The sequence below is a fragment of the Leptonychotes weddellii genome, chromosome 6, assembly GCF_054177405.1.
Source record: "Leptonychotes weddellii isolate Sample4059 chromosome 6, ASM5417740v2, whole genome shotgun sequence".
NCBI classification, from domain to species: domain Eukaryota; kingdom Metazoa; phylum Chordata; class Mammalia; order Carnivora; family Phocidae; genus Leptonychotes; species Leptonychotes weddellii.
The window spans coordinates 23,406,867-23,430,035 of NC_138374.1; the positions used below are offsets into that span (position 1 = coordinate 23,406,867).

Genomic DNA, 23,169 nt, shown 5'->3' on the forward strand with positions numbered 1-23,169 from the left:
CAGTTGCTTTCCTGTACCCCCACATCTGAAGTTATAATAGTTCTTTGAGTACTCAAAAATGACAGACAACAACCCTACCAGATGTTACCTGTCTTCTGTAGATAAAAAATATGAGGTTTAGGGTAAGTAACTTATTCAAGGTTCCAGAGCCAGAAAGTGGAGAAGCTAGAATTTAAACCTAGTTGCTCCAGGGCTCATTCTCCTTCCATTATACAGTACTGCTTTTCTAAATAAACTGAAAATAATTCTAGCTTGAAATTTATAGTATTTAGATAGTGCTTTATTTTAAAAAAAATTTTTATTCAAGTATACTTAACGTACAGTGTTATTTTTGTTTCAGATATACTGCTTTTAGTTATGGTAACTACACATTTTAATAGCTAATAGAAACCTTATTAGTAAAATATTTAGGTGATATTTAAAGAGAATTTTTTTAATTCAAAGTTTTAATTCGTGTAGTATTTCTTTAAGGTATGTATATTTTTAATTTGAATCACCATTAGCAGGATATACTTGTCATTTCAGTGTTCTTAGACTTTAGCACACTTGTTTATTTTTCCCCTTGTTGCATAATCCCTATACATTATATTGATCAGGAGGTAAGAATGTTGCAGATGTTTTTCTTTCAAACTTCCAACTTGCTTTGAGATTTGGAATTAACCTTTAGAATGTTCTGGATTTATCCCGCATATGCCAGAGATCTGTAAATTTCTTTCCACATGAGCTGAAATTTTCAGGCAATTGAGTAAAATATTTGTGAACACAGATGTTTTCTTTAAAAGCAGTTAATGATCAGAAAAAAAGACCTCAGTGTGGAAATACTTTATGTTCCTCCTGTAATATGATCGGTATATAAATACTTCCTTCTTCTGTAGTTCACATTGTTCATTTTCTAAGGGAGGAAATAACTTAATTGAGAATTAAAACATAGTATTATTTATCCTGTTGATTTTTTTTTCCCCTCTCCCAGAGTAAACTAAAAATGATTTGGACTGACTAGGGCCGCTCCATTCTGTGAAACTCACATTGTTTGCGTACTGTTGGCAGGCCTCATTAGGGGGTAAATTTGCTTTTTCTGTGTGTTTGCCAGTAACGATTCCTGTCTCTTAGGGGAACTTGCCATTTGGATTGTCGCCTTTCTAAACTGGCCAGTCTTAAACATTTCAGACCATTAGTTATTTTTTCTACCCTCTAGTTTTTTTCTATTATTCTTAGGTTTTTAAGTATTTAAAGCTGAGGTTATTAGTCACTGAGATATTGCCTGGTTAGGGTTCGGCATTGTGCCCGAATTTGTTGGGCCTCTCAGGGCCTGAGTTCTCTGTGCTTTAACAAATGAGCTACAGTTCTCAAGAGATCAGTGAAGCTTGTTTGTTGATCCTGTATTCTCATCCAGAGGAAGTAGATCTTTGAGAATGTCTAAGGAAGGGTGAGTTTATTATTCTTTTTCCTTCGTTTTTCTCAGCAAAGAGATGTTCTAGTCATCTGTGAATTGGAAGATTAATAAGCAGTTTTACCAGTCCAACAGGGAAGGTAGAAGGAGAGATTAAAAGAAATTTAGCTGAAAGCTTACATTGTTAATGTTTTATATGTAATCTACTGTAAAGTTACTATTGCTGTTTTGAAAGACAGCATTGAGGATGGATGCTCCTAGTAGAAATTTAGTGAGCTTTAAGCACCCTGTTTACTCTGTGGTAAACTCATTTTGTTTTTCTGTAGAAAGTATTTATGAAGATTGGAAACAAACAGTGGTGTCTTACCAAAGAATTTTACATAGAAATGAGTGAAATTAAAAACTCAAAGGCATTTTCAAATAATTTGTACCTTTGGAAAATGGTGTGAAAGATTGAGTGAAAAGCAGCTTGTGATTTTGTTTCTTTCTGGGAAGTGTAAGCAAAAAGTAATTTTGAGTAGAATCCACTATTCTTTTTACTTGGCAATATAAAATAGTTTTGTGTTAAGGTTTTTATTGTCCTTTTTTTTTTAATGATTGTCTCTTATACCTGAGTCTGGATTGTTACGGAAATTCTTTTTGTTACCACTCTAATAGGTGACATGAAGTTTAATGATTGCATACTATTTCATTCCTAACCTTCAAGCATAACTAGACCTGGTTAATTTCAGAGAGACATTCCCTTTGATTAAGTAGGACATAGATCTAAAAAAAATTTTTCAAAAATCAGTAAAATTTTAATTTTGATTTTCTGGAAGCTCTTAATTCTTTTTCTAATTCTTGGTTCTATTAGAAATTTTGAAGTAGTTTCAGAGCCCCATTTTTATAATTTCTTTTAATCTAATAATGTATTGATTGTGAGCAAGACAAAATTGGCCCATTTTCCTGCTATTTTAAACCTCATTAGTGAATAAAGAGAACAACCATGGACGTAATAAGTCTGTATTATTTTTAGACCTCTCATGTTATCACTAGAATTTTGAACTTTCTTAAATGTAAAAATTATGAAAGGACTGCCTCTTTAGGGTTTGTATTTTTTTGTTCCTTTAAGCACTGGCTATAAACCTGTAGTTGTTAAACAATTTTTATGATTAAGATGATCACACACGTTGGTAATATTTGTCAGTCTTGTACACATAATTGTTTTTTTAATTTTTATTTCTTTATTTCTTTTTTAAAGATTTTATTTGACAGAGAGCGAGGGAGCACAAGCAGGGGGAGCGGCAGAGTGAGAGGGAGAAGCAGGTGCTGAGCAGGGAGCCTGATGCGGGGCTTGATCCCAGGACCGTGGGACCATGACCTGAGCCAAAGGCAGCTGCTTAACCCACTGAGCCACCCAGGCACCCCCACATGATTGTTTATAAAGCTGGTTTGTAGATTTAAGAACTATATTTCTAGGTGCAGTCAAAATTCTTAGAAAGTAATTAGTGCTAATTTTTCCCCTATGGTAAAGTATGTGTTAGAATTGGTTAGTTAGAAAGAGATCTGTATAAACCAAAGGATACCGTAAGGGCTAAGATACTCTTTTAGCTTTATTTCTAGGAGCCACTGGGGCAATTCCCATACTGTCTGAATAGATACATGAACAAGTTCATTTTTTTTAAGATTTGCTTTTATAATTGCCCATGTATTTATTTTTTAAAAGTAAGTTCTACCCCCAATGTGGGGCTTGAACTCACAACCCTGAGATCAAGAGTTCCACGCTCTACTGACTGAGCCAGCCAGGCACCCCTGAGCAAGTTCAGTTGAGATGCATGGATCATATAAATGAAATCAGTTAGATTTTATTTTCCTTTGCTATCTTTAGAAATAAATGGATAAATTTTGTACTTTGTATGAAAAGAATTCTAATATTCACAGTTTATGTATGTGTGATATTTGGACATGTAGTATAGTCTTTCATTTGATATCTATGAAATATTTTTCTAATAGTAATAGGAAAAGATTGTTACTACAGTTAAATCACCAGAAATTATACTTGAGTCTTACGTAAACTTATGGTAATGGAGACAGTGTGGTATTAGTGTAAGGATAGACATATACAGATCGTGAAACCTAATAGCAAGTTCATAGACCCAGGCATATATAGTCAATTGATTTTCAGCAGTGAGGCCAAGGTAATTCAGTGGATGGAACAACTGAACATTCATATAGAAAAAAAGTGAACCTCGACCTTTACCTCAAACCATATATAAAAAATAACACAAATGGATCTTAGACCTAAATATAAAAGTAAAAAGTAAAGTGTAGGTGAAAATGTTTGTGAACTTGAATTAGCTAAAAATTTCTTAGGTAAAATACATAATATGAAAGTCAAAATTGATCACTTGTGTTTCATCAAAACAACTACAATAAAAGCAAAACTGCTCTGCTATTTGAAAGACACCATTAAGAAAATGAAAAGGCAAGCCACAGACTGGAGAAGATATTTTCAATACATATATATCTAATAAAGGACTTACATCCAAAATGTATGAAGAATTCTCACAGCATAATAATAAGACAAACAAACCCAGTTTAAAAACGGGCAAAAAGGGATGCCTGCGTGGCTCATTTGGGTAAGCATCTGCCTTCAGCTCAGGTCATAATCCCAGGGTCCTGGGATCACGTCCCGCATCCGGCTCCTTGCTCAGCCGGGAGCCTGCTTCTCCCTCTGCCTGCTTCTTCCTCTGCCTACCAATCCCTCTGCTTGTGCTTTCTCTTTCTCTCTCTCACAAATAAATAAAATCTTTAAGAAAAAAGTGGGCAAAAGATTTGAATGGCTGTTTCACACAGAAAAAGATATGGCCAATAAGTACTTGAAAAGATGCTCTACATCTTTAGTCATTAGGGAAATATGAATTAAAACCACAATAAGATACCATTGCAGACCCACTAGAATGACTAAAATTAAAAACACAGACTCCAATGTATTGCTGATGAGAATGCAAAAGAGAAAAGAGTTTGGGTAGTGCTTTTTTTTTTTTTTAAGATTTTATTTATTTGAGAGAGAGTGTGAACCGGAGGCGGGGGGTTGGGGGGTGTGTGGAGGAGCAGCGGGAGAGAAAGAATCTTAAGCAGGTTCCACGCCCAGTGTGGAGCCTCAGACAGGGCTCAATCTCAGGACCCTGAGATCCTGACCTGAGCCGAAATCAAGAATCTGAGACTTAACTGACTGTGCCACTCAGGTGCCCATGTTACTGTTTATCCTTATTCAAGGGAATGTACTTGGGGAAATACAGATGCTTTAGGATATGAGTTTTATCATTTGCTTTTATTTTAAATTCTAGATTTTTTTTTTTTAAGATTTCTATTTTAGGGGCACCTGGGTGGCTCAGTTCGTTAAGCATTTGCCTTCAGCTTAGGTCATGATCCCACGTCGGGCTCCCTGCTCAGTGGGGAGCCTGCTTCTCCCTCTCCCTTTACTGCTCCCCCTGCTTGTGCACGCTCACTTGCTCTCTCTCTGTCAAATAAATAAAATCTTTTAAAAAATTTTCTTTATTTTATATATCTAGAGAGTATCTGCGAGCCAGGGGAGGAGCAGAGGGAGAAGGAGAGAGGCATAGAAGCTGACTCCCTGCTGAGTGCAGAGCCTGTCTGTCTCGGGGCTGGATCCTAGGATCCCTGGGATCATGACCTGAGCTGAAACCAAGAGTTGGAGGCTTAACCAACTGAGCCACCCAGGCTCCCCTAAATTCTAGATATTGACCTCTCTTTTCCATTATAGGCACCATCAGTACAATTTTTTTTTTTTTAAAGATTTTATTTATTTATTTGAGAGAGAGAGAATGAGAGACAGAGAGCATGAGAGGGAGGAGGGTCAGACGGAGAAGCAGACTCCCTGCCGAGCAGGGAGCCCGATGGCGGGACTCGATCCCGGGACTCCAGGATCATGACCTGAGCCAAAGGCGCCCCGTCAGTATAATTTTTAAGTTGGCCTGATGATAACATTGGATAATCATACTTTCTTTTCATTTTTATTCCACAAAATTCAACTTTTGTATTTTGCTGCATTTTATAAATTATCCTCTATACACTGGTACATTGGTCTTTACTTTAAAAATTTGAGGAGAAGGGGTGCCTGGGTGGCTCAGTTGGTTAAGCCTCCAACTCTTGGTTTTGGCTCAGGTCATGGTCTCAGGATCCTGAGATCTAGCCCTGCATTGCAAGGGCTTGTGCTCAGCAGGGAGTCTGCTTGTTGTCCTTCCCTGTCTGTTCCATTCCCGTCCTGTTCCCCGCCTCCCTGAATAAATAAATGAAATCTTTAAAACAATTGTGGAGAAAAAAATGAAAAAGAACTTAGAGGAAAATAGGGAAAAAGGGATTTGAAAAACCTGTATTTAATTAGACCAAGGTTTTAGAACAGTAAATTTATATTCAGAATACTGATACTGTCTTCAGTTTCTCCCTTAATTTGTGTATTCTTCATTTGCTAGCTTTTTCTTTTATTCCCCGCCATCCTGCTCTCATTACTGCAGTTCCTTCATTTGGGAAAGGAGGTGAAAGGAATTTTAATGTCTCTTCCTTAAAGTATGTTTTGAAAGTTTCAGTGGAAAGATAGTATGATCAGTACTCTTAGTATTTTATACACATTTTTAACATTTAAACATCTCTGAAATTGGGCTGCATTTAGCAGTATACCACCTAGAATTAAGTCGAGTTCTTCCAGATAACTGTGTTTCTTTTAGTCACCTAGTGGCAATATTAACCATACTAGTAGTGTAAATTCAGACCATAAACCTACTACATGACTCTTCAGATTCTCAAGGGGAGGTTTTCCCCCTGCCCTAGACTATGTCAGGGCTGAGATGTACAAAGTTGTGTGTTTCTTCTGTGTTGCAGATTTCTTTCTTCTTTTTCACCATATTATGGGTAGCCCTGTGATACCCTAGCTTTAAGAGGCCCTAAATTTTCTTAGTCATCCCCCCCCTTTTAGTGGCATAAAATCGGTGAGTGTTACAAGTAATGGCATCTTAAATTTTAATCATCTTTTATTTTGTTCTGTGTATGCCACCATAGTCACTTCTTTTCACCATAACATTTTTATATTGAATAATTGAGTGAGAAAAGTGAATATTATAATTAATTCATGTTTTACTTTAGAAATGATAATATGCTTATTCAGACTTTTAATTATTTATTAAAAATATTTATTTATTTGAGAGAAATCATGAGCGGGGGAAGGGTCAGAGGGAGAGGGAGAAGCAAACTCCCCACGGAGCATGGAGCCTGACGCCAGGCTCCATGCAGGGCTGGATCCCAGAACCCCAAGATCATGACCTGAGCCAAAGGCGGACGCTTAACCGACTGAGCCACTCAGGTGCCCCTGTTGTTCAGGCTTTTAAAGCACAGGCTGCTGTTCTCTTGGCACAATGTGACAAAATATATCCCTTCTGAGGGTGTTCCTCAGAGAAAATACTCAGACATATTAGTAAATTATTGGCTGAAGTTTATGAAAACAAAAACTAATGCTATTTAAATCATTTTTTTCTTTTTTTTTTTAAGATTTTATTTATTTATTCATGAGAGAGAGAGAGGCAGAGGTAGAGGAGAAGCAGGCTCCCCGCGGAGCAGGGAGCCCGACGTGGGACTCGATCCCAGGACCCTGGGATCATGACCCAAGCTGAAGGCAGATGCTTAACCGACTGAGCCACCCAGGCATCCCAATCATTTTTTTCTTTTATAAAATCTAGTCCAGAATGTTTTTGTTGTGTCTGTAGATCCATGATATTTGAACTTCAATTTTTAGGAGTCCATTTCATAAATTAGAAAGTTCTTACCTATATGTTTTTACATCGCCAAGCATACTTTTTCCTGAAGGATAGGGACATAAAGGCGGAATGAGGCCTTGCAATTATGTTTTTTAAATAACAGCTTTACAGAAATATAGTTCACATACCATCCAATTCACTCTTTTAAAGTGTATAATTCAGTGGTTTTAGTATATTCACAGAGTTGTGTAACCAGTACCACTGTCTAATTTTAGAACATTTTTACTACCCCCAAAAGAAACCCAGTACTCAGTTAAATATTGTGTCTGCTCTTTACAAGGCCCTATGCTAGGTTTTGGGAAGGTAGTAAATCCTGGCCTCAAAGTTTATAATCCAGTAAAGAGTAAGAGAACTACCTGTATATTTTATGTATGTGACAAAATATACCACAAAATAAAGGATTTTGAATATTCAAATCTCTCACATGGATCACAACTCTATAATCTCTTTCATTAAGTAGAAAAGTAATCTGAGACCCAGAGGCATCACTGCAAGTAGTTCTGTGGCACAGCCAGAATAGTTTCTTGAAGAAATCACCTGAGATTGCTGTGTCTTGAAAAATTAGAGATAACTGAGGAGGACATTTTTCAGGTATGGGGAACAGCATAAACAAAGCTTCAGGGCACCTTTAGGAAATAGCAAGTAGTTCATTTTGATTATTAGAGCAGAAGGTGCATGATGTGGAGCAATATGAGATAAAACTGATTTTGGAAAGATGGTGAAAAGCTTTGAACTCCTTGAAGATACAAAAACTTATATAGTTTGGGTAGGTAATGAGGAATGTCTGAAGGTTAAGTAGGAGAGTGACATGGTTGGAGCTGGGCTTTAGGACAGTGTTTCTCAAACCATCAGTGATGGGGGATCATTTTTTGTTTGTTTTCATCCCAATCTTTTCAAATCGATGCATTTATAAAATATAGTAAAAATGAATTACTAGGAAAATGAAGAGACATGTAAGTCTGTATATTTTTTTAAGTTTAAGTAATCTCTACACCCAACATAGGTCTCAAACTCAAAACCCCGAGATCAAGAGTTGCATGCTCTTTGGACTGAGCCAGCCAGGCACCCCTGCATTTTTTATTATTACATTCAACAAACATAAAATTTCACAATTGCTATAAAAGTTTCTAAATACTTGCAATTTCTGTATGTATCTTGTCATGGATTAGTGAGGACTATTCACAGACCAGCATTGGTCTGTGGACCACACACCACACTTTGAGTAGCAGTACTTCAAAACAATCAATTTGGCTATTAGTGTGCAGGCAGAACAATTGGAAGGTGATTGCTGGAGAGTTAATGATTTAACAAGGACCTGGACAAGTTGGTAGCGGTATGAATTGAATGGAAGATTTGGTTTCCATAGACATTTGGAAATGTATTTATTTTTATTTATTTATTTTTTAAAGATTTTATTTATTTGTGAGAGAGTGAGAGAAAGCATGAGCAGGGGGAGGGGCAGAGGGAGAAGCAGGCTCCTTGCTGAGCACGGAGCCCAAGGATCCCAGGACCCTTGGATTATGCATGACTTGAGCCGAAGGCAGACGCTTAGCTGACTGAGCCACCCTGGCGCCCCCCCAACATTTGGAAATTTAAATGAAGGCAGATGAGATGATGTGGATTTGAGGGAGAGGAAACAATATTAAGTAGATTTTAGGGTTGAGTGGTAAAAGGAGAGTGCCAAAAGCAGAAATAGAAACTAGTTTGGGGAGAAAGATACTAAATTAGATTTTCAACAGAAATCCACATTATAGCATATTTTAAGTAAACACACATATATACTCACAAAGAGACATTGTTTGGTTCATAATCTAAATTTATACTCTCTATCTGATCTTGAAAAAGCACTTGTAACTTTTGTTTGATTGCAACAAGCTTTGAGTATATTATTACACAAACCCATAACCAAAACATGCCCAAGAAGATTTTATACTTGTATCTTTAGTCTCATTTGTTGTTGCAGTAACTGTTGTTGGGCCCTTGGCCAGGAAATTGTGACTCTAGACGGGGAGGAGCTAGGGATAAAGTGCACCATCGCCAAAGAAACTCTTCCAAATGGATTTGTGTGGAGCAACAGTGATATCCAATGACAAGTTAAATTAGACACAGAGGTGTTTTCTCCAACAGTCTCAGAAGTTACATGCTGTTGAGGGGCTTGGTTCAGACTAAAACAGTCTTTTTGAAGTTAGGTTAAAGTTACACAGAAATAAATTATACTAGGGACTTGAAGAAGAATTTTGTTATGTGACTTCAAGAACTTATTGACTCAGATAGTTTCACGCATTGCAGAACGGCAACCAGTGACAGATGAGGTAATGCTGCTTTGAATTATGAGTTAAATCTCAAAACTGCTACGAGTTTGCTATTGACAAAATTCTAAATTTAGTAAATTGCATGTTCGTGTTCCTTAAGTATGAAGATACTAGATCCTTACTCTTAAAGCACATAGTCTTATTTCTTATGGTTAATATCTATATTTCCTTGGATAGAATTTCTTTAAATTTCATGCCTTACTGTGGTGGGATGTGATAGTAAAAGCTGTTAAATTTATCTCTGTCTAAATCTGTGCCTGGTTTTATAGTGCCAGGTTTTATATGTGTTGTTTCCTAAAGATGGTTTCTCTTGTTAATGCTCAAATCTGTATCTTGCAAATATGCCTTAATATGTAGGAATTTCTGACTGATAATTGCATTTTAAGGTTGGATGCTTAGGTCAGTCATGCTTTGTGGAGACTTTGTGCTTTATTTAAAATAAGCTTTGGAAAGTTCATTTCACAAATGTATTCACATTCCGGAAGTGGAGGTCTATAGTAGAGTGTGTTCCACTGGTTAATAATTTAGAAAAGTGACATGAGTAAATTGGCATTGGCCCAGACAGAGTCAAGGCCCTGGGACCAATAGAAATTTTTGAATTCTCCAAGCAGATACAGTCTTTTGTTTTAAATGTATGGTGGGACAGTGAGCCAGTCTTTTAACTGATACAGTGCCTAATATTCTCTTTTGTTGTAACAGTAAAGAATAGTGATTAGTTTGGGGCCAAGAGATTGTTTCTCTTGAAGACTGTATCCTGGAGACATGATATTTCTGGCCCCAGGCTGCCTGTCTTCTGAAGTCAGTGCATACTTTCAGCATTTGGGTATTTATTATCTCTGTAAATCTTAAGAGTATGTATTATTGCAATTCTCTATAACCCAGCTGTCCCCTTTTGTCATTATAGCTTTACTTAATACACTTTAGATATTCGCACCCAAATTAGATTTAATTCCCTTATTGCCCTTTCCTTCCATGTTTTATAGGGAAAGAAGAGATGAAAACATATGTGAGATTTTTCTTTTTGTTTCATAATAGGATTGAGAAGGGGAGACAGGAGTGATTGTTTCTTAAATTCAGGAATTTCTTCTGTGGATGAGGTTACTTATTTTGAATGAAAGTGAAAAGATGAAGGATATTCATAAGACATCTTATTTCCTAAAGTTATGCATCTAAAAAGTCTTTCCTCACTCAGTCTACTCCCTGAAACAAAGTGGTTCTGGCTTTGTAGTAGGCTTTCAACAAATGTGCTAATTGAATAAGGTAACAAGTTAATCGAAGGGGAAAGAGTGTGATTTGATGGATATTTAGCAGTCATAATTTTGGCAAAAACAATAGATTTTCATATTCCCAACATATGTGATTCCAAGAGTTTGTATGGATAATATACCTAAGGTGCATTATAATCTTCATATCCTTAAAATAATGTTATAAAGGAGTACAGGCTTAATCTTTCTTCTGACCAAGAAATAAACTGGTAAGCTATCTTGCTGGGTCTGTTGATAGTTTCTTTCTACCTTTAGCACTGATTGATTGATAGTAGCAAAGTCTGTTTTTTACCCTGTGATTTGAGCTGTGCTGAAACCAGCTCACATTCTGTCAGAAACCAAGCTGTTTCTTTTATCATGTGGTCCCAACATGTATCCCTCCTGGGTTGTATCGTAAGAATCTTTGCAGTCGTTCCTGCCTGAATTCCCATAGAATATTTTAGGCATGTCAGCTGTTTGGGCTCTGATCAAGGATTTGATCCAGTTGGCCTCTAGCCTGAATTGAGAGTGTGTTTGAAAAGCCTAATCTTCAGTGGCAACATTTGGTTTCCAGAGTTAGAACCATTGCTTTGTGTCTTACCCCTCTTGTGCCTTCAAAAGGATTTATGTAACTGAGAAAAGGTGATAATAAAATAGATACTTTTATCAGTAAAAGCAGGGTGAAATTTGATGAAGTGGTAGAAAGATCATGGTGATATATTTGGGTTTGTGGGTGTTTAAAAAAAGATTTGAGTGGGTGTCTTTTATCTTGTAGTTCCTTGGATCTTTTGGCTATCCATTAGGCTTCTATCTCCCTCCCATTTATTAGAAAGGACTTGTATTAGGGCATCTTAAAATAGGAGACCAAAGCGCCCAACAGGTCTAATTAAGGGGAAAAGAAGCCCCAAGAAAAGGGAAAAGAAAAACACCTATCTGCAGAGGAAGCCCAAAATCCAAAGGAATATTGCTACAGTAATTTGGGGTAAGAAGAATTATAAATAGGCCTTTTAGGTACTTTGTATATAAAATATAGTCCACCATTGGTCAGTGGCAAAACTAATATACAAGACTCAGTATTGCCTAGATTCTAAACATTGACTTTCATATATAACTCATCTGTACTTAGTAGATAAACTGGGTAAAGCATAATTGATGTACATAATCCCATTAGAAAAATAAAGTGTTAATCTACAGTATTACAGAGATAAGGAGGTAAATACCAATACTGGCATTAATTCTCAGGATTTAGTTCTCAGGAACTAAGGGTTTTATAGAGCTAATCCAGTGTGCATAACACACTAAGATAAGTAATGATTTTTGTATTTTTCAGAAGATTAATAGTTCTTAATTCAAGGGCCTATTGATTTTAAGTCCTTGATTAAAATATTTCTAAGCAAATACTTGATTTTTTTGGTCTGCATTTAAAATTGGTGCATACATTCTGAGATGAGAGGAAGTTTTCTGTTAAAACTTGAAATAGTAATATATGAGTTGGTGAAGAGTCATTACCTAGATTAGTGGTTCCCAAACTCCCCAGTATTCCATCAGTTAAAACGTAGAACATTCATCCCTTCATGGACTATTGTCCTTATTTGTATATAGTAGAAAACATACACAAATTAAGCATATTTAAATGATGAAATAAGTATCAGTAGAAGGTCTGATACCTTCTTTTTGTACCCAGTGGAGTCTTCTGCATCCCCTGGTATAGTCACTCCTCTTTGGAGATTATTGACCTACATCGTGAATAGGAGCCCAGCCCAGGCATCTTTATTTTATTTGTAGCATTCTCATTTCTCATAGTTACTTCTAAAATGAAGGCAAAGAAAAGGTTTGGTAATAAGAGGATAAACCATTCAATAATTTTGGCTGTCAAGCTGGGGATGAGATGGAAAGGGTGTGTGTGTGTGTGTGTGTGTGTGTGTGTGTGTGTTTTAAGATAACGGTGGGGAGGGGCAGAGGGAGCAGGAGGAGGGAGAGAGAGAATCCCAAGCATGCTCCATGCCCAGCGCAGACCCTGACATGGGACTTGATCTCACAACCCTGAGATCATGACCTGAGACAAAATCAAGAGTCGGACACTTAACTGACTGAGACACCTGGGTGCCCCGAAAGGTATTTTTGTTTTCAGAGATGATTAAAACTTACCCCAAAACATCATCATGGTGATGATTTGCCATGCTATTATATGTTTAGTTTTCCCCATGTCTTCAAAAGTGATCTTTCTGAAATTTGACTCTGATTATTTCATTTCTTCAAAATCTGGTAATTTGTCCTTGCTTGCACAATCAAGTCCAAACTCTAATGTGGCATACAGAGTCTTCATGATTTTGACTACTACTAACCTTTTTAGCTTCATAGCTTTTATTGCCCCTTCTTCCTACCCCTGCCCTTCTGGAAAACCTTTTGCAAAAACAAACAGGAAAGCAAAACCAAACAAAACTCCTCTGCTCCAGCCATAGTAAATATTTTATAGTTCACTATAAACCTTGTCCTTGCTTAGTTATTCTGCCTGGATTGCCTTTGTTCCTTTGTCCAATTGAAAAACTTCTACTGATTGCTTAAGATTCATCTCAGACATCTCTTCTGGTCTCTAAAGAAGTGGTATCCTTGCCTCTGTCTTATTTTATAGCATTTATCGAATTGCTGAAATTATTTGTGTATAAGTGTCTCTCCTACTAGGCTGAATTCCTCAAGGATAGAGATTGTAAATTAAAATAGAAGTTCCATAAGGGCAGGTACTCTTGTTCATTCACTGCTGTATCATGTACCTTGTTTGGGATATAGTAAGCACTCAGCGTTTGAGCGAATATATTTATGTTTATGTCTTTAGTATCTGGCATGTTGTAGGCTTTAAATGAACTCTGTTTATTAAATAAATTATAAATGAATGAGTGAATGTATTATAAAATCTCAAAAATAAGTTTATCTTAGGGAGTCAAACTTAGAAAAAGAGAGCTGAGGGCGCCTGGGTGGCTCAGTCGTTAAGCGTCTGCCTTCAGCTCAGGTCACGATCCCAGAGTCCTGGGATCGAGCCCCACATCGGGCTCCCTGCTCTGTGGGAAGCCTGCTTCTCCCTCTCCCACTCCCCCTGCTTGTGTTCCCTCTCTCACTGTGTCTCTCTCTGTCAAATAAATAAATAAAAATCTTTAAAAAAAAAAAAAAGAAAAAGCTGATTCTCTGAAGTCTTTAGCACATGGCATTGTTAATACTAAGACACAGTTAAGAAAATACGTATATTTTCATTTATCTGATTTCATTTATGGTATAAGAAGGACTTGAATAATTTTGTTATGAATCTTTTTTTTTAAAGATTTTATTTATTTGTCAGAGAGAAGAGTGAGCGAGCACAAGCAGGGGGAACAGCAGGCAGAGAGAGAAGCAGGCTTCCCACTGAGTAAGGAGCCCAATGCAGGAGTCCTATCCCAGGACCCTGGGATAATGACCTGAGCTGAAGGCAGATGCTTCAGGGGGAGGGGCAAAGGGAGAGGGAGAGGCAGACTCCCCACTGAGCAGGGAGCCAGCCAGAGCCCTGATGCGGAAGTGGAGCTCCATCCCAGAATCCTGAGATCATGACCTGAGCCGAAGGCAGACACTTAACCAACTGAGCCACCCAGGTGCCCCTGTTATGAACCTTTTTTTTTTTTTAAAGATTTTATTTATTTATTTGAGACAGAGAGAATGAGAGACAGAGAGCATGAGAGGGAGGAGGGTCAGAGGGAGAAGCAGACTCCCTGCCGAGCAGGGAGCCCGATGAGGGACTCGATCCCGGGACTCCAGGACCATGACCTGAGCCGAAGGCAGTCGCTTAACCAACTGAGCCACCCAGGCGCCCCCCCTGTTATGAATCTTAATACTGGTATTTAAATGAAAAAAATCTAGAAAGATAACCAAATAATTACATTAAATTTAGGAATTTTGGGGGGGGATTTGCTTCAGTGTTAATTGAGAGATCATTTTTTGCTTCTTTTTTTAGGGTGTTTGTGAACCGAAGTTTAGCCATGGAAAAAATAAAGTGTTTTGGTTTTGATATGGATTATACACTTGCTGGTGAGTAGCACTTTTTGATTGCTTAAAAACTGCTTTATATATAACAGAGTGGGTCTACAGGAGGCAATTCAGTAAACACTTGATTTAATCATATATTTAGCTACTAGAAGCTCTTGTTATCAAAGCTCCTTCCATTGATATTTATGAATATTGAAATTACCAGATATCCTTGAAATTTACATGGTATAGATATGTAGAACAAGTGCTAAATTATTTTAGAGTCCTTGATAAGAAATAGTATGGTGAAATTATACATTAATTTGTATATCAGGGCACTTTTGGCTTTTACTTTGTAAAACTATTCTTCAATGATGGAATTTTGTATCTCTTGTTCTACCCAAGGAAGACTTAACAGTTAAAAATTTTAATGTTATTCTTAAGACAAATGGAAAATGTGTTTATTTCCTTTGAAACGATTGCAAATGCACTATGTAAAGACTTTTAAAAAATTAGAGCTGTTTGCTTTGTTCATTATCAAATAGACTTTAAACACAGCGCTGTACTGTTTTTCCCTTCCTATCTCTGAGATATATTTGAAATAATCAATGGATTAGTTAATAGTTGCAAGATCTCTTCAGAACTTACGAAGTTTTTATTAAAAGTTCATTTGATTTTGATGTGAAAATGTCATTTAAGTAGTAGAGATGAAGGACTGAGTTGAGTACATGTGTATATATGTATATGCATGCATGTGTGCATTGCCATGACACTTGAAAAAGAATCTTTCAGAAATTTTCTCTAAAAAATACTGTCTTTACACAAAAATCTTAAAATGTATAAATTCACTTTCTTCAGAAACGTCTTATAACAGTATTAGAAAACTGAGTTCCATCTCAAATTAGATCTCAATTTGATGTTCAATTTAGGCTAATATAATAATATTCATTATAACACATAAATGTATTATAAATATATGTAAATATGTATTGTAATATAATAATGCAAAAATGAACATATGCAGTTTATAGGTAGTTGCCACATAGATGTAGCTATGCTATATACCAAACAAATTATATATTAAAAATATACACTGACTTGGTTTGAATTTCCCTTTCTTCCCTCCATACTCTTTGTTGTTTATTTCATTTTCTATTGCCTTAAAGTTGTTTTTGCTGCATTTTTATCCTTACATATTTTTCTGATTGGACACAGACACTTTTAGGACCGCTTCTCAGAAAGCAAGTTGGAAGTACTGTACTTTCTCAGGGTAGATCTTCCATATTGGGAGAAAATCCTACAGTCTCTCTCCTTTCTAGAATTTTACCTCTCCAGGGAAAGGAATGGTAAGATAATTCAGCTGAAAGAGATACTATCTAAAGCAGAAGTAGAAGTTAATGGGAACAAAAAGTGACAGATTTTTTTTCCCTTGGTTATTAAGACAATCTCATTGTATTGAAATAGTTGTTAGTGTTTATTGAAAACCTGTACTGTTCAGGCACATTTTGTTACTGAGCATTGCGATAACTACATGTTCCCACAGAATAATGAAAAAATGAATTCTCTTGTTTAATGAAAAAGTCACTGAAAAAAGTCTCTAAACTTTAAAGATACCTTATGATTTCTTCTTTTTGCTTTTTTGTTTTTTTAATCCCACTTCATATTTTAATGCTTATTCTTAGTGAAGATACTAATATACTTTGCTTATATATAAATATAATAGTTAATTATTAACACTTATTAAGTGCTTATTATGTGCTAAGTAAGCCCTGTTCTAATAATAGAGTATCTCATTTAATACATGGATTATCTCATTCACGTCACTTATTTAATATTTACAAAAACTCTATGAGGCAGATATTACTGTTGTCTTCATTTTACAGATGATGCTAGGACATTAAGGACTTTGTCCAAGGGTGTTTAGCTATGATATAGCTGAACTGAGATTCAAACCTAAGTATACATTTAAATGTGTGTGTGAGTATACACACACATGTATATATGTATTATGGTAAGTTTAAATTATCATTTTGAACAATGACAATTTATAGTGAGGTATAATTTCAAAGTACTAGGCTCCCTCCCTTAAACAAACAAACCAGGACTTAAGCACTCAAACGGGTAATGCCCTTTAAAGGAGTCCCCCTTGGGGCGCCTGGGTGGCTCAGATGGTTAAGCGTCTGCCTTTGGCTCAGGTCATGATCCCAGGGTCATGGGATCAAGTCCCACATTGGGCTCCCTGCTCGGCAGAGAGCCTGCTTCTCCCTCTCCCTCTGCTGCTCTCCCTGCTTGTGCTCTCTCGCTCTCTCTGTCAAATAAATAAAATCTTTAAAAATAAATAAAAAAATAATAAAGGAGTCCCCCTTGAGAAACTGTACATTATTTCAACAACTCAGTGTTGGATGAAAATCATTGCTAGTCTTCTTATGGTACTACCTTCACTTCATAAAGCACATAGGAAAACAAGTTTATTGGCTTGTACTCTTCTCCTGTTTTCCAGAATAGTATTCATTAAATTTATCTGAGAATAACTTTTATTATTTAAAAAACAAAAAAACCACACCCATGAAGTGCTAAGGACTTTTCGTCAGAAAAATGTGCCATAAAGTATAGAGACAAGATTAAAAGAAGATTTTTTTGAAAGCTTTGAGTATTTGGAATAAACATCCCTGGAATAAGTGTAATAGCCTCACGGGATAAGTTCTTGGAAAGGGTCTATATTTGTTCTGAAGCCTTGTCTGAGACATTGTCTTCTCTGCAGTCCTGACACCTTGGTACATCATTTCCTAAGAGCAATTTATATATCATTTGCAGCTTTTGTTTGCTTGCCTGTTTCCCCACTGGCCTGTGAGTTCTTCAAGGGCAAGGGCTTTCTTTTTCACTTTTATATCCTATGTGTTTCCTAAAGCCTGTCATGTTTACTGAGCAGGTGCTCAGTAAATATAGAATGAACAGTTTGGGTACATAAGTTTTAATAAATCAGTTTAAGAATTAATCACTATACTTTATTAAGATAAAAAATTAAAAACTGTAAGAAAAATGAAGACTTTAATGTGAGACCTGAAACCATAAAAATCTTAGAAGAGAGTAGAGGCAGGGGTTTCTCTTACATCGGCCATAGCAACTTTTTTCTAGATAGGTCCCCTGAGGCAAGGGAAACAAAAGCAAATAAACTATGGAAACTACATCAAAATAAAAAGCTTATGCACAGCGAAGAAAACAGTCAACAAAACTAAAAGACAACCTACTGAACAGGAGAAGGTTTTTGCAAATGACATCCAAGAAAGGGTTAGTATCCAAAATATATAAAGAACTTCTAAAACTCAATAATCTTATTAAAAATGGGGAGAAGAACAGCCATTTCTCCCAAGAAGACAAAAGATGGCCAACAGACACATGAAAAGATGCTCAACATCACTCATCATCAGGGAAATGCAAATCGAAATTACAATGAGGTATCACCTCACACCTGTCAGAATGGCTAAAATCAAAAACACAGACGCAACAGGTGTTGGTGAGGATGTGGAGAAAAAGGATCACTTGTGCACTGTTGGTGGCAATGCAAACTGGTGCAGATAGTGTAGAAAACAGTATGGAGCTTCCTCAAAAAATTAAAAATAGAACTACCCTATGATCCAGGAATTGCACTACTGGGTATTTACCCAAAGAAGATGTGATAAACACACACACACACACACACACACACACATATACACACAATGGAATATTATTCAGTCATAAAAAGAATGAAATCTTGGCATTTGCAATGGAAGGATGGAGCTTGAGAGTATAATGCTAAGTGAAATAAGTCAGTCAGAAAAAGACAAATGCCATATTATTTCACTTATATGTGGAATTTAAGAAACAAACGAGCAAAGGGGAAAAGAGAGAGAAACCAAGAAACAGACTCAACTATAGAGAACAAACTGCTGGTTACCAGAGGGGAGGTGGGTGAAGGAATGTAAAATGGGGGGGGGACTAAGGATTGTACTTGTTGTGATGAGCATCAGGTGATTAAAAACTTAAAAATTAATTAAAAACTATATAAAAAAAAGAATCAGTCACTGTATTTGAGTTTACCCAGTATAAAATATGCACTATTCAAGTGAAATACTTTTAAATATGAACTTTTTAAATTTTAATAAACTTTATTGAGGAATAAGTTACATATAATAAAACATGCATTTTAAGTATATAAATTTAGTTCGACAAAATGTATACACATGTCTAACTACCACTTAAGATAAAGAATATTTCCATCACTCCAAAAAGTGCCCTCATTGCCTCTTTGAAGTCAGTTCGCCCTCCCGCTCTTTGCCTCAGGGCTTTTTGTCACTATAGATTAATTTTGTCCTTTTCAGAATTTCATATAAATGGAATCATGCAGTATGTACTCTTGTGTCTGGCCTCTTATGCTCAGCATAATGTTTTTGTGATTTATTGATGTTGTTGTGTCTGTCAGTAAATAGTTCATTTTTTTTATTACCCCTAACATTTTTAAACTATAAAAAGTTTGAAATAATTTTAGACCTATGGAAGAGCTGCAAAAATAATAGTTGGCCTCTATTCTCTTCTAATGGTGACTTCTTACTTGACTACAGTTGACCACAGTACAATTTTAGAGCTAAGAAATTAACATTAGTGTAGTACTACTAACTGAACTACAGACGTTACTCAGTTTTTACAAATTTTCCCACTGAGGTTCTTTATTCCAATCTAGGATCCCACATTGCATTTAGTTGTCATATTTCCTTAGTGTCTTCTGTGACAGTCCTGTCTTTCATTGCTTTGACACTTTTGAAGAGTACTGGTTAGATATTTTTGTAGAATCTTCCACAGTTTGGGTCTGCCTGATGTTTTTTCACATAATTGAAGTATTATGCATATTTGTGAAGAACACTACAGAGATGGTGTACCCTTCTCACAGTATAATACCAGGGGTACATAATGTTGGTAAGTCTTATTACTAGTGATGTTAACCAGTAAGCATTATACAATTATCATGTTTTTCTTTAAACTATGTTCTTTTTGGAGGGGGGAGTCAAGTAGTAGTCCATTGTATGGGTACAGGTTTTTCCTGCTATCTGAAAGTAGAGCGTTCCTGTGAAACTGTTTGTAAGCTGAAATGTCATAAAGCAAAGAAATAGTTACCATTAATTTATATGGAAACATTTTTGAGGATTTCTAGACCCCCCAAGATAACTTTTCTTAGGCTTTTCTGATACCTTAAAACACATCTTGCTAATGGATACACAAAATAAGTTGAGGTAAAGCACAGTTGGTTACAGACATAATTCAAAGCTATGGTGGCTTGATGCTGACATGTTGAGTGTAAGTCCCAGGGAAGGAGTGTGGCAGAGCCACTCTTGCTGCTTGTGATGCATACCACCTTTATAAGGGCTGCTTGCAAAACAAATGCTGAATGCCATTTTTGCTTTTCAACTTTTTTCATAAAAGCAAAAATCCTCTTCAGATTTATTTCAGTTAGCAAAAACAAGTACTAATGTAGGTCTTTCAATCAAAGTTAAGTGGCATGACTTGAACTTTCAAAAAGTGGGGGATACCTATATATCACAATTTGTTTATCTGTTTATCTGTTGATGGATGTTTGAGTTGTTTCCCTTTGGGGCTGTTATGAGTAAAACTGCTATGAACATTGGTTCTACATACTACAAGTCTTTCTGTGGATGTATATTTTTATTTCTCTTGGGTAAATAGGAGTACAATTGCCAGATTATATGTTTACCTTATAGGAAATAGACAAATGGTTTTTCAAAGTAGTGATACCATTTTAAAGTCCCACCCAGCAAACATAAAAATTCTACTTGATCCAGTCCTCACCTATGCTTGATATTATCAATCCTTTGAATTTTAGCCATTTTAGTAAATGTGTAGTGTTATTGTGATTTTATCTTGTATTTCCCTCATAACTAGTGATGTTGAAGATCTTTATGTGGTTGTTGGCTATTTATATTTCTTTTGTGATGTGCCTATTCAAATGCCCATGTTTATTGGGTTGTCTTTTTATTGTTGAGTTGTAGAAGTTAACTTTATGTAATTCTGAGTACTGGTCCTTTGTCAGATATATGTCTTGTGAATATATTGATCAATATGTGTTGGTCTGTATGTTGACATTCTGTTTCATTGAAGTAAATATCACATGGTCTTGATTGATTATTGTAGGTTTTTTGTTAGTCTTTAAGTCAGGTAGTGTAAGTCCTTTCTTTTTTGTAATTGTTTTAATATTCTGTATCCTTTACATTTCTATATAAATTTTAAAATTAGCTTATCAAATTTTCAAAAATGCCTGCTGGGATTTTTATTAGGATTGCCTTGATTTCTAGATCAATTTGTAGAGAATTGACGTCTTAACTACACTGAATCTTCCAGTCCCAGAATATGATACATTGGACCATTTACCTAATCTTCTTTAGAATTTCTTAGCAGTGTTTTGTCATTTTTGGTGTAAAAGTTTTACATATATTTTGTTACATTTATCTGTTAAGTATTTCCTATTTTTTTATGTAGTTGTAAATGCTGATAGAAATTTCATTTTCTATTTAATGCTAGCATTTAGAAATAGCTCATTTTTATATATTCTTGAATCCTGTGACTTTCTAAATTCACTTATTCATTCTACTAGCTCTTTTGTAGACTTATTAGAATTTTGTACGTATATGATCAGATCATCTGCAAATCACTTTTTTCTTTCCAATCTCTGTATTCTTTTTTTTCCAATCTGTTTATCTTTATATCTTGTTAGAAAAAACTTTTTCTTTTTGCCTTATTACAGTAAAACCTTAGTACTTTGTTGAATAGAGGTGTTGACAGTGGACCTCTTTGCTGTGTTTTTTAAAAAATTTTTTATTGTTACGTTAATCACCATACATTACATCATTAGTTTTTGATGTGTTCCAAGAGTCATTGTTTGTGTATAACACCCAGTGCTCCATGCAGAGCGTGCCCTCTTTAATACCCGTCACCAGGCTAACCCATCCTCCCATCCCCCTCCCCTCTAGAACCCTCAGTTTGTTTTTCAGAGTTCATTGTCTCTCATGGTTCTTCTCTCCCTCTGATTTCCCCTCCTTCATTCTTTCCCTCCTGCTATCTTCTTCTTTTTTTTTTTTTTCTAAACATATATTGTATTATTTGTTTCAGAGGTACTGTGTTCTTGATCTTAGGGAGAGAATGTTCAGTTTTTCACTGTTGAGTATGATGTTAGTTGTGGGTTTTTTATAAATGCTTTTTATCAGGTTGGAAAGTTCTCTTTTATTCTTAGTTTTCTGGGAGTTTTCTTTTTAACATGAAGGAGTGCTAGATTTCATCAAATGTTTTCCTGCCTCTATTGAGATGATCCATATGGTTTTTCTTTTTTAGTTTGTTAAAAGGATGAATTACATTGATTGATTTTGGAATGTTAAACCAACTTTGCATTCCTAGAGTAAATCCCACTTGGTTAGTATTCTTTGTATATATTGACAAATTTGACTTGCCAATATTTTGTTGAGGATTTTTGCATTATGTTCATCAGGTTTGTAGTTGTTTTATAATGTCTGTTGAATTTTGGTTTTAGGGTAATGCTGACCTCATATAATGAGTTGGGAACTTTCTGAAAGTTTGGGTAGAATTGGTATTATTTTTTTCCTTAAGTATTTGATAGAATTAACTAGTGAAGCTATCTGGGCCAGGAGTTATTTTTGTGGAAAGGTTTTAAATTATGCATTCAACTGTTAAATACAGGGCTAGTCAGAGTTTCTGTTTCTTCTTGTATCAGTTTTGATAATTTGTGTCCATTTCACTGAGTTTTAAATTTATTGGCATAATTTTCATGATATTTTTATTATTCTTTTGATGTCTGTAGGATCTGTAGTACTGTTCTCTTTTCATTCCTGAAATTGGTAATTTGTGTCTTTTTTTCCCCTTATCAGTCTAGCAAGCGGTTTATCAGTTTTCTTGATTTTTCCCCCCTGCTAAGAGCCAGCTTTTGGTTTCAGTGAATGCATGAGAATAGGGGGATTTAAATTTAAAGGTGATTTTAAAGTAATTATATATGTAAGTATGAAGTTACAACCTGCTTTTAAGATAATTGCTGACTATAAAAAAAGTAACTTCTTACAAAATTAATATAATAAAGTACTATCGAAATACACCAGGCACCATTATCTTTATTTGCTTTATATTTTTTAATATAGGCAGTGGCAGTAACCACTTTTATTTCTGATTATAATTTTTTTTTAAAGATTTATTTATTTATTTATTTGAGACAGAATGAGAGAGAGAGAGAGCCCATGAGAGGGGGGAGGGTCAGAGGGAGAAGCAGGCTCCCTGCCGAGCAGAGAGCCCGATGTGGGACTCGATCCAGGGACTCCAGGATCATGACCTGAGCCGAAGGCAGTCGCTTAACCAACTGAGCCACCCAGGCGCCC

General features: G+C 35.8%; 1 protein-coding gene across 6 annotated transcripts in view; it reads left to right on the plus strand.

The window, feature by feature from the left end:
* The window catches only part of NT5C2 (5'-nucleotidase, cytosolic II), a 77,702-nt gene that overhangs the window by 16,197 nt on the left and 38,336 nt on the right, over nucleotides 1–23,169 (plus strand). For 3 of the 6 annotated variants that reach the window (XM_081822836.1, XM_081822837.1, XM_081822841.1), the window contains one exon: nucleotides 14,733–14,806. In XM_081822836.1, the coding sequence (XP_081678962.1) occupies nucleotides 14,733–14,806 (74 nt within the window). Of the gene's footprint in view, nucleotides 1–767; nucleotides 1,427–9,101; nucleotides 9,513–14,133; nucleotides 14,154–14,732; nucleotides 14,807–23,169 lie in introns of those variants that run through there. The other 3 variants (XM_081822839.1, XM_081822840.1, XM_081822838.1) reach the window with 3 other exon arrangements.